Below are 14,606 nucleotides of genomic sequence, written 5' to 3'. Positions count from 1 at the left end.
ACCAATTATTACATGATTATGACTAAGGTATTGGCAGGAGCCAAGACCTTTCTAAAACTTTAGGAAAAATTGCATATTATTGCTTTCTTCACCATTCAATTTGTCTAGTGGTGAAATTTTGCAGCAGCTACATTTGACATCTCATGAAGAACATATGTAGCATCACAGTGACTCATTGCAATAGTTTTTTTTTCTATTCTCTAGTTGCTTAGTCTGATTTTGGCAGTGATGTGCTAAATTTCAAAGAATTAGGGAATTTAAAGAAGACATTTATATGTATAGATTAGATATTTTTTCTGTAAGAAAGATTATTTTCTTTTTTTTTAGTATGTCAGTATTAATTAACATATTTTTTTTGCTGTAAATAATTAATTTAAGAACTCTATTAGGTTGGTCCTTTGGCTTGTTAATATTACCATAATTAAATACTCAAATCTTTTTTCTAACAACTACATTTTATAATGCATTTATTATTTTTTAAAAACGTATTCTTATAATTCCACATATATTCTTATGTATGTATGAACAGGACCTTGTCTTATTTAATGTTTCACAAAAAATTGTTCAATGGTCTTTGGATATTGGCAAAATTGAGACATATTTCAAAAGTGGCATATTCAAATTTACTGCATTGATTGGAAGTCTAAAACCAAATGAAAAGTGTTCTATTTCCATATATTTTTGTCCAAGTAAGTATTTTTCTATTTTTTAAAAAATATATTGTTTTAGATATTTTTATGTGTATTACTGTTTTTCCAGCCTAGTTGTATGTATACCTTGTATGTGCCTGGGGCCTGCTGAGGCCAGAAGCAGATGATAAATATGCTGAAACTAATTGTGAACTGCCGTGTAGTGGCTGGAAGTTGAACCTGGATCCCTCTGTTCGGCCATCTTTTTAGTGGTTCCTGACAGCTTTTTTTTTTTAATAGGAAAAAATATTTTTAATGTTTATTCTTTTTTTAATTTTATTTTTCTTTTTAGTTACATTTTGTTAACTCTGTGTCCCAGCTGTATCCCGCTCCCTCATTCCCTCTCCAACCCCACACTCCCTCTCTGGTCTCCTCCCTGCCCCTTTCCAAGTCCACTGATAGGGGAGGACCTTCTCCCCCTTCATTTGACCCTGTTTTATCAGGTATCTTCAGGGCTGGCTGCAAAGTCCTCCTCTGTGACCTAACAGGACTGCTCCTCCCTGCAAAAGGCATCTGAAAGACTCTACCTAGCAGTGTTTCAAAGCAGATACTAAGACTCATAACCAAACCCTGGGCAGAGTGCAGGGAATCATATGAAAGAAGAGAAGTTAGTATCATATGGAAAGGATAGGAGCTCTACAAGGACCAAATACATCCGGGCACAGGGTCTTTTCTGAGACTGACACTCAACCAAGGACCATCTATGGATATAACCTAGAACTTCTGCTCAGATGTGGCCCGTGGTAGCTCAGTAACCAAGTAGTTTTCCAAAGTAAGGGGAACAAAGACTATTTCTAACAGGATCTCAAGGGCAGGCTCTTTGACCTCCCCACCTCCCCAGGAGAGGAGCAGTCCTGACAGCTTTTTTAAATTGTCAAAGCTGAGAGAGTTTCACTCATCATAACCCCTTTTTCAGTAATCCCTTAAGATCCTTCAGGCAACTTTTAAATTTTTCATTTACTTTTTGATTAATTAGAATTTATTCACTTTGTATCCCAGCTATACTTCCCCCTATCATCCCCTCACAATCCCACCCTTCCTCCCTCTTCTCCTCTCATGACTCTCCCCAAGTCCACTGATCGCTGAGGTCCTCCTTCTCTTCCATCTGACCCTAGCATATCAGGTCTCCTCATGACTGGCTACATTGTCTTCCTCTGTGGTCTAGAAAGGCTGCTCCCCCATTATGTGGAGGTGATCAAAGAGCCAGCCACTGAGTTCATGTCAGAGACAGTCTCTGTTCCCCTTACTAGGAAACCCACATGGAGACTGAGCTGGGGTTGTAAGTTATCTCCATTCATGGTCCTTTTTGGTGTATTGGTCTCAGAAAAGTCCCCTGGGTCCAGATTTTTTTCATTCTATTGCTCTCCTTGTGGAGCTCCTGTCCTCTCGAAATCTTTCATCTCCTCCTCTTTCATAAGATTCCCTGAACTCTAGGCAAAGTTTGGCTATGAGTGTCAGCATCTGCTTTGATACCCTGCTGAGTAGAGTCTTTCAGAGGCCCTCTGTGGTAGGCTCCTGTCCTGTTCCCTGTTTTCTCCTTCTTCCAATGTCCATTCTGTTTGTCTTTCTGAATGAGGACTGATCATCTTACCCAGGGTTCTCATTCTTGCTTAGCTTCTTTAGGCGTAGAGATTTTATTATGCTTATCCTATATTATATGTCTCATATCTACTTATATGTTGAGTATATACCCTGTGTGTCTTTCTGCTTTTGGGATACATCACTCAGTATGATCTTTTTTAGTTACCACCAATTTTCTTCAGGTGTTTTTTTTTATTTCTTCATATTCTGTATACCGTAAGTTATTAGCAGGTCTTGGTAAAGCATTGTAAATAATTGAAAATGAGGTGATTAATAAAAAACAGACATTATTTTAATAAAATTACAATTTTGTCATTCTATTTCTATTCTTTGTGTAAGCACAAAGTAAGTTCTTTTTTAAAGTAGTGTTTTGTTTAATTTTTCAATTTTTCATATGACATTGATGAAATTAATTTTGCAAATAACTAAGAAATAATATGAGTGACTGTATAGCAAAACATGTAAGGTGTGGAGAGAAGAATGTACATACATATCTAGATTATCTGGAACTATGATTTTTGAAATTTTATTTGTGATTTTGCCTGTATTTTGTAAGATCTTTGTAGTATAATAAAATTGTTTTAGAAATCTGAGAAGATTTAGTATTTTGTGGAATTGAAGAACATCTACCTTATGACTTTTACTGTCTTTTTCTTATTTTATAATCACTGACTTAGAAACTTATTGAAGGTAAGTATCTTAGACAAAATAATTTTAATGAAATTTAAAGAAGTCCTTTTCTACTTCTTCCATGTATTATTTATTTTCCCTCATATAGTAAACATCTTTTTCCCAGTGTGCATTTCCTTCCATACAGTAGACATTTAAAAGATGTGCTCCATCTCCAGACAAGTTATACTTGGAGACATATTCTTTGCTCAATAATGCTTTATTTTGTTTCCCCCACCCCTCAGGCTGAATTGTTTCTACGTAAACCACTGTCCCTCACTAAGCTATAGTATCATAATACATTTATATAGTAATTTTTACAGTATATATAATTTTGTATGTAAACTAATCTGTTGCATTTTTTTGTAGAGGATCCCATAACATACATAGCTGATGTTGCTATACGATTAAATGATAATTTATCTGACTATACAACACTAAATCTGATTGGAGAGATACAATTACCAAAAATATTTTTTGATCCACCATTTATATGTTTTACTCCTGTACCTTTGGGTATCACAGCTGGGGTAGATATCAAAATTTTGCCACAAAATTATTTCAGGTAAATTTTTAATATGAATTTTCTACATCTTCTTTATTGTATAGTTTTGTTTGTATCTGTGTTATGTGAAAATTATATGCCATATCTGACTTCTTACTATAGTTGGGAAACACTATTAAAGCATTTCATTATGCACTGACATTTTAAAAAATACAAAACAGCCTATATTTTGATTTATTTTTGCCATTTTAATAAGCTTAAAAAGTTTGGTGTATAACAACATAAGCTTTGTGCCTTAAAACATTTATTTAATACCACAAACAACATTAATTTATTGTCTTGAGGTTTATATGGATCAGTATTGTAGGTGAGTTTAGCTGAATCTTTTGTTCAGTATCTAAAAGGGCAGGAAAATATGCATTAACTGCAGCTTTAAAATCTTCTGTGTCTTAGTCCTCCAAAGTCATGCGATAGAATTATTGATTGGGGCCACATCTAGCTCTTAGCATTCATCTTCTGGTCTTAGACATGTGGTCATATATGTACCATGTGCTCCAAAATTATCAGTACTCAATATTTTTTTTTTTACTGTTACCTCTAAGCTTGTTTACTATCAGATAGAACAATCTATATGATAACAGCTGAGAGATGTTTTGAGATTTGGACTGTAAGCAAAGGGCAAGGCACTGCTAATTTTTGTATATTATATAATTTAAAGTAATTGCACATATTAAATGTGTTTTTAAATGTCTTTTTCTTGATCCATAATTACTTCAAATATGTAATGAGATAATTTACTGTGCATAAAGGATAGTCAAATTTTTCCTTTTAATTCATTTTAGGGTTAATATATTTTAAATGTATTTTAGTTTTGTGTATGATTGAAAATTTTTGATGTCTTCCTTCTTGTACCAGTATATACTAAATCAGTTGTTAGAATGTAGGATTTTCTGCATTGAGATATGGTATTCTTTTTTAATTTTTTTATTTATTCATTTATTTCAATTTATTCACTTTGGTTTTTTTTTGAATTTTATTTTTTTTTTATCAGTTACATTTTATTAACTCTGTATCCCAGCCATGTCCCGATCCCTCATTCCCTCCAGGTCCCTCCTTCCCTCCCTCATCTCCACCGTGCCCCTTGCCAAGTCCACTGATAGGGGGGACCTCCTCCCCATTCATCTGATCCTGTTTTATCAGGTATCTTCAGGACTGGCTGCAAAGCCCTCCTCTATGGCCTAACAGGACTGCTCCTCCCTTGGAGGGTGGGGAGGCCAAAGAGCCAGTCATTGAGTTCCTGTTAGAAATAGTCCTTGTTCCCCTCACTATGGGAAACCAATTAGTTACTGAGCTACCACAGGCTACATCTGAGCTAAGGTTCTAGGTTATATCCATACATGGTCCTTGGTTGAATGTCAGTCTCAGAAAAGACCCTGTGCCCAGATATATTTGGTCCATATGGAGCTCCTATCCTTTCCTCATCAGACTAACTCCCCTTCTTTCTTATGATTCCCTGTACTCTGCCAAAGGTTTGGTCATGAGTCTTTGCTTTGAAAACACTGCTAGTTAGAGACTTTCTATGAGCTCAGTAGCCTCCTGTAAATATGTTCAATGCACATCCCATCTGTCTTTCTAAATGAGGATTGATCATCTTACCCCATGTCCGCTCTCTTGATTATCTTTTTTAGGTGTATAGATTTCATTAAGTTTATAATATCTTATAGGTCTATATAAGTGAGTATATACCGTGTTTGTCTTTTTCCTTCTGGGATATTTCACTCAGGATGATCTTTTCTAGATCCCACCATTTGCCTGCAAATTTCATGATTTCCTCCTTTTTGATTGCTGAGTAGTATTCCATTGTGTAAAAATACCACAATTTCTGTACCCATTCCTCCATTGATGGACATCTGGGTTGTTTCCAGGTACTGGCTATTACAAATGAAGCTGCTATAAACATGGTTGAGCAAATATCCCTTTTGTGTACTTGAGCAAACTTTGGGTATATACCTAGCAGTGGTATAGCTGGGTCTTGAGGAAGCACTATTCCTAATTGTCTTAGAAAGTGCCAGATAGATTTCCAGAGTAGTTGTACCAGTTTACATTCCCACAAGCAGTGGAGGAGGGTTCCCCTTTCTCCACAACCTCTCCAGCATGTGTTGTCACTTGAGTTTTTCATCTTGGCCATTCTGATGGGTGTAAGGTGAAATCTCAGGGTTGTTTTGATTTGCATTTCCCTGATGGCTAATGAAGATGAGCATTTCTTTAAGTGTTTCTCTGCCATTCGATATTCCTCTGTCGAGAATTCTATGTTTAGTTCTGTTCCCCATTTTTTAATTTGATTACTTGCTTTGCTGCTTTTCAGCTTCTTTAGTTCTTTGTATACACTGGATATTAGTCCTCTGTCAGATAAAGGGTTAGTGAAGATTCTTTCCCAATCTGTAGGCAGTTGTTTTGTTTTGATGACAGTGTCTTTTGCTTTACAGAAGCTTTTCAGTTTCATGAGGTCCCATTTATTGATTGTTGCTCTTAGAGCCTGTGCTGTTGGTATTCTGTTCAGGAAGTTGTCTTCTGTGCCAATGAGTTCTAGGCTGTTCCCCACTTTTTCTTCTAACACATTTAGAGTATCTGGTTTTATGTTGAGGTCTTTGATCCACTTGGACTTTTGTTTTGTGCAGGGTGATAAATATAGATCTACTTTCATTTTTCTGCATGTCGACATCCAGTTGGTTCAGCACCATTTGTTGAAGATGCTGTCTTTTTTCCATTGAATAGTTTCGGCTTCTTTGTCAAAAATCGAGTATTCATAGGTGTATGGGTTTATTTCTGGGTCTTCTATTCGGTTCCATTGATCCTCCTTTCTGTTTTTATGCCAATACCATGCAGTTTTTATTACTATTGCTCTGTAGTACAACTTGAAATCAGGGATGGAGATACCTCCAGATGATCTGTTGTTGTACAGGATTGTTTTGGAGATTCTGGGTTTTTTGTTTCTCCATATGAAGCTGAGAATCTTTTTTTCAAGGTCTGTAAAGAATTGAGTTGGTATTTTGATGGGAATTGCATTGAATCTGTAGATTGTTTTTTGGCAGGATGGCCATTTTCACAATGTTAATCCTACCAATCCATGAGCACGGGAGATCTTTCCATCTTCTGAGATCTTCAATTTCTTTCTTCAGATACTGGAAGTTTTTCTCAAACAGGTCTTTCACTTGCTTGGTTAGTGTCACACCAAGGTACCTTATGTTACTAGTGGCTATTGTGAAGGGTGTTGTTTCCCTAATTTCTTTCTCGGCCATTTTGTCTTTGGTATACAGGAGGGCTTCTGATTTTTTTGAGTTGATTTTGTATCCTGCCACTTTGCTGAAGGTGTTTATCAGCTGGAGGAGTTCTCTGGTTGAATTTTTGGGGTCGCTCATATATACTATCATATCATCTGTGAATAGTGACAATTTGACCTCTTCCTTTCCAATTTGTATCCCCTTGATCTCCTTTAGTTGTCTTATTGCTCTGGCTAGGACTTCAAGTACTATGTAGAAGAGGTAGGGATAGAGTGGGCAGCCTTGTCTTGTCCCTGATTTCAGTGGGATTGATTTAAGTTTCTCTCCATTGAGTTTGATGTTGGCTATAGGCTTGCTGTATATTGCCTTTACTATGTTTAGATACGTGCCTTGTATTCCTGATCTCTCCAAGACTTTAAACATGAATGGGTGTTGGAATTTGTCAAATGCTTTTTCAGCATCTAAGGAGATGATCATGTGGTTTTTCTCCTTCAGTTTGTTTATGTGGTGATTACATTGATGGATTTCCGTATGTTGAACCACCCTTGCATGCTTGGGATGAAGCCTACTTGGTCGTAGTGGATGATATCTTTGATGTGTTCTTGGATTCAGTTTGCAAGTATTTTATTGAGTATTTTTGCGTCAATGTTCATAAGAGAGATAGGTCTGAAGTTCTCTTTTTTTGTTGGGTCTTTGTGTGGTTTACGTATAAGGGTGACTGTTGCTTCATAGAATGAGTTTGGTAATGTACCTTCTGTTTCTATTTTGTGGAATGGTTTCAGGAGACTTGGTGTGAGCACTTCTTTGAAGGTCTGGTAGAATTCCGCGCTGAAACCATCTGGCCCAGGGCATTTTTTGGAGGGGAGACTGTGAATGACTGCTTCAATTTCCTTGGGGGATATAGGGCTGTTCAGTCTTTCTACCTGATCTTGACTTAATGTTGGAAGATGGAATCTATCAAGAAAATTGTCCATTTCATTTAGGTTTTCAAATTTTGTGTCATATAGGCTTTTGTAGTATGACCTAATGATTGTTTGAATTTCCTCAGTGTCTGTAGTTATGTCACCCTTTTCATCTCTGATTTTGTTGATTTGGATAGATTCTCTCTGCTTTTTAGTTAGTTTGGCTAAGGGTTTGTCTATCTTGTTGATTTTCTCAAAGAACCAGATTTTGTTACATTGATTCTTTGAATAGTTTTATTTGTTTCTAATTGATTGATTTTAGCCCTGAGTTTGATTATTTCCAGCCTTCTGCTCCTCTTGGGTGTATCTGCTTCTTTTTTTTTTTCTAGGGTTTTCAGTTGGGCCATTAAGTTGTTTGTATGTGATGTTACGAATTTCTTCTTGCAGGCACTTAGTGCTATAAAATTTCCCCTGAGCACTGCTTTCAATGTTTCCCATAATTTTGGGTATGTTGTGCCTTCATTTTCATTGAATTCTAGGAAGTCTTTAATTTCTTTCTTTATTTCTTCCTTAACTCAGCTGTCATTGAGTACCAAGTTGTTCAGTTTCCATGTGCCTGTTGGCTGTTTGTTATTTCTGTTGTTGTTGAGGTCCAGCTTAAGTCCATGGTGGTCAGATAGAATACAAGGGATTATTTCAATCTTTTTGTATCTGTTGAGGCTTGCTTTATGACCAACTATATGGTCTATTTTGGAGAAGGTTCCATGCGTTGCTGAAAAGAAGGTGTACTCTTTTGAGTTTGGATGAAAAGATCTGTAGACATCTATTAGGTCCATTTGATTTAGGGTCTCTGTAAGTGTTTTAATATCCCTATTTGTTTTCTGTCTAGTTGATCTGTCCCTTGGTGAGAGTAGAGTGTTGAAGTCTCCCCCTATTAGGGTTTTAGGATCAATGTGTGATTTAAGCTTTAATATTGTTTCATTTATGAATGTAGGTGCTCTTGTATTTGGGGCATAGATATTCAAAATTGTGATGTCCTCTTGGTGGATTTTTCCTTTGATGAGAATATAGTGGCCGTCCTTATCTTTTTTTGATTAACTTGGGTTGAAAGTCTATTTTATTAGATATTAGGATGGCTACTCCCGCTTGTTTTCTGGAACCATTTGCTTGAAAGACATTTTTCCAGCCCTTTACTCTGAGGTAGTGTTTATCTTTGTTGCATAGGTGTGTTTCTTGGATGCAACAGAATGATGGATCCTGTTTCCGCAACCATTCTGTTAGTCTGTGTCTTTTTATTGGGGAGTTGAGTCGGTTGATGTTGATAGAAACTAGTGACCAAGAATTGTTACTTACTTTAGATGTGGGTTTGGTGGTGTCACTGAGTTTCATTGCTTGTATTCTTTTGGTGTTTTTGTTGTGTAGTTATGTATTTCCTTTGTTTCCTTAGATGTAGTTGTTTTCCTTGGTTTGGAGTTTCCCTTCTAGTAACTTCTGTAGAGCTGGGTTACTATGTAGATATTGTTTAAATTTGGTTTTGTCTTGGAATATTTTGAATATGTTGATTGAAAGTTTTGCTGGGTATAGTAGTCTGGGTTGGATTCTGTGGTCCCTAAAGGACTGTATGATTTCTGTCCAGGTCCTTCTGGCTTTCATTGTTTCTCTTGAGAAATCTGGTGTGTTTCTGATAGGTCTACATTCATATGTTACTTGGCCTTTTTCCCTTGCTGCTTTTAGAATTTTTTCTTTGTTTTGTAGGTTCAGTGTTTTGACTATGATGTGACGTGAAGAATTTCTTTTCTGGTCTAGTCTACTTGGTGTTCTGTAGGCCTCTTGTATGTTTATGGCCATCTCCTTCTTTAAGTTGGGAAAGTTTTCTTCTATAATTTTCTTGAAAATATTTTCCGGACCTTTGAGCCTGATGTCTTCTTTTTCTTCTACTCCTATTATTCTTAGGTTTTGTCTTTTCATGGTGTCCTTGATTTCTTGGATGTTTTGTGTTTCGAATTTTTTGATTTTTTTTTTCCTTTGAGAGATGTGTCAATTTCTGCAAGTGTATCTTCGGCTCCTGAGATTCTTTCTTCCATCTCTTGTATTCTGTTGATGATGCTTACCTTTGTAGTTCCTGATCTTTTCTCTATGTTCTCCAGCTCCTGGTTTTTCTCTATTTGTGTTTTCTTTATTGATTCTAATTCTGTTTTCATGTCTTGCACCATTTCGTTCATTTGTTTGAATGTGGATTCCTGCTTTTCAATGATAGCTTCTATTTTTTTGTCGGTTTCCTCTCTATGTATCACTAATTGTGCCTCTACTTCCTTGGGTATAATTGCCTGTATTTCTATGAGAGCTTTGTTTATTTCTTCTTTATTTGCCTTCATTTGTTTGGACATTTTTTTGAGAGCTTTGTGCATTTCTTCTCTGTTTGCCTCAATTTTCGTGGTCATTTCTCTGAGAGCACGATTTGTTTTCTCTTGGTTAGTCTCGATTTCTTTGGCTATTTCTCTGAGGGCTTTGTTCATTTCATCTTTATGGGCCTCTAATAACTGGAGAAACATAGTTTTGAGGTCGTTTTCTTGTATATCTAGTGAATTGAAGTGTCCATTGTTTTGTGGGATTGTTGGTGAGGTCATTATGTCCTGATTTTTGTTGGGAGTGTTCTTATGTCTGCCTCTAGCCATCTGGTTATTTATAATCCTCACTGTTTGTTCCTCGAGATTGTAGTTATGGCTATGATCCTCTCTTTCTGTTTTCTGGACTGTTTTTTCAGGAAGATGAGAGAGATTCACTGCTTTGGGAGTGTGCACTGTGTTTTCAGTTTTACCTAAGTAAGGAATGTGATGCTGGCGCTATTCGGGTGCGCTTTTAGCGTGCACAGTGTGCATGCACGGATTCTCTGACTATTGCAGTGGCCTGCAGGCCAGTATTATGCAGTTCTGACTGAGATCCAGGGATTGTTTGCCTGGATTACACTGATGGACCCGCAAGGCAGAGGCTTCAATGTTGGGGTCGCTATCCCAAGAATCCCTATGATGACCACAGTAGGGGTGTGGGTGGCAGGGATCTCGTCTGGTTGCTTCTGTGGAGAGGCCCTGGGTCTGGGGCAATCTCTCCCTAGAAGGCTTACTCACTCTCTTGCAGGACCAGTTGGAATGCACAGGGGTTCCCCTTGCTCACTACTCTCTGATTTGTTCCTGCTGTGAAAAATGCACGGGTTAGGCTAACAGTCAGCTCTGTGACACTGTGGCCACAGGACTCGGTGTCCACCTTTCCTGTGTGCTGCCTCTTTGTCCTTTCCCTCTGCCAAGATGGGTTATGTTGACTGGTCCCTGGATGGCGTGGAAAAGAGTTAGGTTGAGTGTACTTAATCCCAGATCCCGGGCCCAGATCTCTCTGCCAGAAGCAGTCTGGCGGTAGAATCTATGTTTGCTGATCCTGAGAGAGTACCAGGTAGGGTTGAGTACCTCAGATCCAGAGCTTGGGTTTCTCTGCTAGGGGCCGCTGGGTGAGCTGGAGAGAGGGTGCTGTGTCCTTGGCAGGCTGCCTCTCTGTCCTTCCCCTCTGACATTCCCCTCTGCTAGGGCAAGCTTATGCAGATGCTCTCAGGGGAGTGCCAACAGGGGTTGGGGCTTCTCAGTCGGATCCTGAGCCGGCATTTCTCTGCCAGGGGTCGGGGGGGGTTGCCGGTGATAGAACTTGCTGCTAGACCTTATTGTGCTGGAACCAGGAGAATCTCAGGACATGTAGAATGACCACAGTCCCAGATCCTGAGCTGTAGTTTGTTTGCTAGGAGCAGCTGGCAGCACTGGAGTTCTGGCACTGTGAAGCCGCTGTGCGCCTCTTTATCATTCTGCTCCGCTGCGGCACGGTTATGGTGGTGTTTGGGGGACTGCCCGAATGGATTGGGTTTTCTCAGCCCCAATCTCGGGTTTGGGTACAGACAATGTGTTCTGTGGCAGATTCTCCTGGATGCCTTTTCCCTCCTCCGAAGAGGGAGTAGGGATTTTGAGCTGGGCTCGCAGCTGCTCTCTGTGTGCCGCAGGAGCTCAGTTGTGATTGCGGCAGGTACCCGCGGTCAGCGAGACCTTCCAGGGAAAGACTGGGTGACCCGTGATCAGTCTAGCAACTTTCCTTCCCTGTGGGTTTTTTTTTCGACTGGGACTCCCAGTCTCAGGCACCCTTGTGCCCACTGATTAGCCTGGGAAAGTGATCGGCACACGCAGGCTTGTGGCACCAGCCTGGAGACCCAAAGCCCGTGTTAGCTGGGTTCTCTTCCGGGTTCTGGCTGGGCAGCAGAGAATGGACCCGACTGATTCCCACGCCATGGGAGCCTCCCCTCACCTGGGAAACACGATAGCTGTTGTTTTAGGGCCCAGAGTTTAGTTTCCTGGTAGCTGCACGGAGTGTGTTGTCCCGTTTCTCAGACAAGGTGTTCTCCAGGCGCCGCCATCTTGGCCCTCCACCAATTTATTCATTTTGTATGCCCTCTTTAGCCCTCTCTCTTGTCTCCTCCCCATCATAGCTACTCTCTCTTTTCTCCCTTCTATGCCCTTTCCCTAGCACCCCTTGGTAGGGGAGGACCTCCTTCCTTTCTAACTGACCCTAGTTTATCAGGTTTCATCAAGGCTGGCTGCATCATCTTCCTCTGTGTTCTGACAAGGATTCATCAACCTTGAGGAGGTGATCAAAGAGCCTGCCACTGAGTTCATATCAGAGACAACCTCTGTACCCTTTACTAGGGAACCTAGTTGGAAACTGAGGAGCCTTGGCCTTCCTCTGACCAGGGGTTCTAGGTCCTCTCCATGCATGATCCTTGATTGGAGTATTGCTCTCTGCAGGTCCCCCTTGGCCCATGTATTTATTTATTTATTTTTGGCTCTGTTGATCTCCTTATGGAGTTCCTTTCCCCTCCAGGTCTTTCTGTCTCCCCCCATCTTCCATAAGAATTCCAGCACTCTGCCCATGGAAACAACCTAGATATCCCTCAAGGGAGGAATGGATACAGAAAGTATGGTACATTTACAAAATGGAATATTACTCAACAAGTATTAACAAAGAAATCATGAAATTTGCAGACAAATTGTGGTAACTAGAAAAGATTATCCCAAGTGAGGTAACCCAGGAGCAGAAAGACACATAAGGTATATATATATTCACTTATAAGTGGATTTTAGCCATAAAATTTATGATATTTTATATATACACTATATACACTAAAAGCTATAGTCCTAAAGAAGCTGAACAACAAGGAGGACCCTAGGGAAGATGCTTAATCCTCATTTAGTAGGTCAAACAGGATGGACATCGGAAGTGGGAGAAGACAGGGAACAGGACAGGAACCTTCCACAGAGGACCTGTGAAAGACTCTACCCACTATGGTATCGAAGAAGATACTGACACTCACAGCCAAACTTTGGGCCCTGTGCAGAATCCTTATGATTGCAAATTTTTATTGCTTAAATGTGAGTGTGACTCTCGCAGTTATTTATTTTTATATCCTGTGAGTATTTTGTTTCTTAAAGTTTATTGCATGTGAAATTCAACATTATTTGGTTGTTATTACAGCAAATAAATGATTGATATTATGTAGAAAATATAAATGCTGATCTAGATAGCATGTGAATGTAATCCCAGAACATAAGAGGCTCTTTTAGGTGGTTCTTGAATTGAAGGCTAGTAGAGAATGTATAGAAAAAAATCTCTTTTAAAATAACCAAATGACACAATAGAAATACTGAAGAACAGAATAGCTATGGTATGTGAAATAATTAAAATTATATTATAGATATATATTTATAAATATATAACATTTTTATATATCTACAAATATATAAATATATTATATATATTTAATATAAAACATATAAGTAGCCTTGTAAGAATATACAATGAGGGGCTGGAGAGATGACTCAAAGGTTAAGAGCACTATCTGCTCTTCCCAACATCCTGAGTTCAATTCCCAGCAACAACATGGTAGAGCATAACCATCTGTAATGAGATCTGGTGCCCTCTTTGGCATGCAGGTGTACATGCAGGTAGAGTACTGTATAAATAATAAAAATAAATAAATCTTTTATAAAAAGAATACACAATGAAATAATCATATGCTACAATAGAAGTAGTATTAAAACTAAGAACTCAGGTAAAGTAGTCATGGTTTAACTCAGTATTATTACCATTCCAGGTAATATTATGTAAAGAATGATGTTTGCATATCTCACACTCCAGGAATCCCTCTCCGTAACCATACCAGGCATTTATAGCAGAAATAAAATTGAACCAGAGACTATGAACAATCAGTGAAAATTTTAAGAGGGCACTTTCTTCAAGAACAAATGGATATGAGTCTTAGCATTTGCTTTGACACCCTGATGAATAAAATCGTTCGGAGTCCCCCCATCAGTGGATTTGGAAAGGGGCACGGTGGAAATGAAGGAGGGAGGATGGGATTGGGAGGGAATGAGGGAGCGGGATACAGCTGGGATACAGAGCTAATAAAATGTAACTGATAAGAAAAAAAGTAAAAAATAAATCGTTCAGAGGCCCTCGGTGGTAGTGTCCTGTCCTGTTACCTGTCTTCTCCCACTTCAGATATCTATCTTGTTTGCCCTTCTGTATGAGGATTAAGGATCTTCCATAGACACCTCCTTGTTGTTTAGCTTCTTTAGGACTTATATTCTACTAAGTTTATCCTATATTATATGGCTAATATCCACTTATAAGTGAGTCTATACCACGTGTGATATTCTGCTTCTGCATTACCTCACTCAGGACGATCTTTTCTAGTTCTATAAATTTGGCTGCAAAGTTCATGATTTCCTTGTTTTTAATTGCTGAGTAGTATTCCATTTTGTATATGTGCCACAATTTCTGTATCCTTCCTCTGTTGAGGGACATCTGGGTTGTTTCCAGATTCTGGGTATTATGAATAAAGCTGCTATGAACATAGTTGAGAAAATGTTTTGGTTGCATGGTTGAGCATCTT

At 38.7% G+C, this 14,606-nt stretch overlaps 1 protein-coding gene across 1 annotated transcript in view; it reads left to right on the top strand.

Moving 5' to 3' along the window:
- LOC129677283 (cilia and flagella-associated protein 47-like) overlaps window positions 1–14,606 on the top strand; it is a 603,052-nt gene that overhangs the window by 131,042 nt on the left and 457,404 nt on the right. Inside the window, 2 exon segments of the mRNA XM_055607932.1 lie at window positions 530–689; window positions 3,309–3,504. Coding sequence (XP_055463907.1) covers window positions 530–689; window positions 3,309–3,504 — 356 coding nt within the window.

The sequence above is a fragment of the Psammomys obesus genome, unplaced genomic scaffold (assembly GCF_907164565.1).
Source record: "Psammomys obesus unplaced genomic scaffold, mPsaObe1.curated_primary_1811, whole genome shotgun sequence".
Lineage (NCBI taxonomy): Eukaryota > Metazoa > Chordata > Mammalia > Rodentia > Muridae > Psammomys > Psammomys obesus.
The sequence above is the reverse complement of the archived record's forward strand: the minus strand, read 5'-3'. Positions and strand labels throughout refer to the sequence as shown.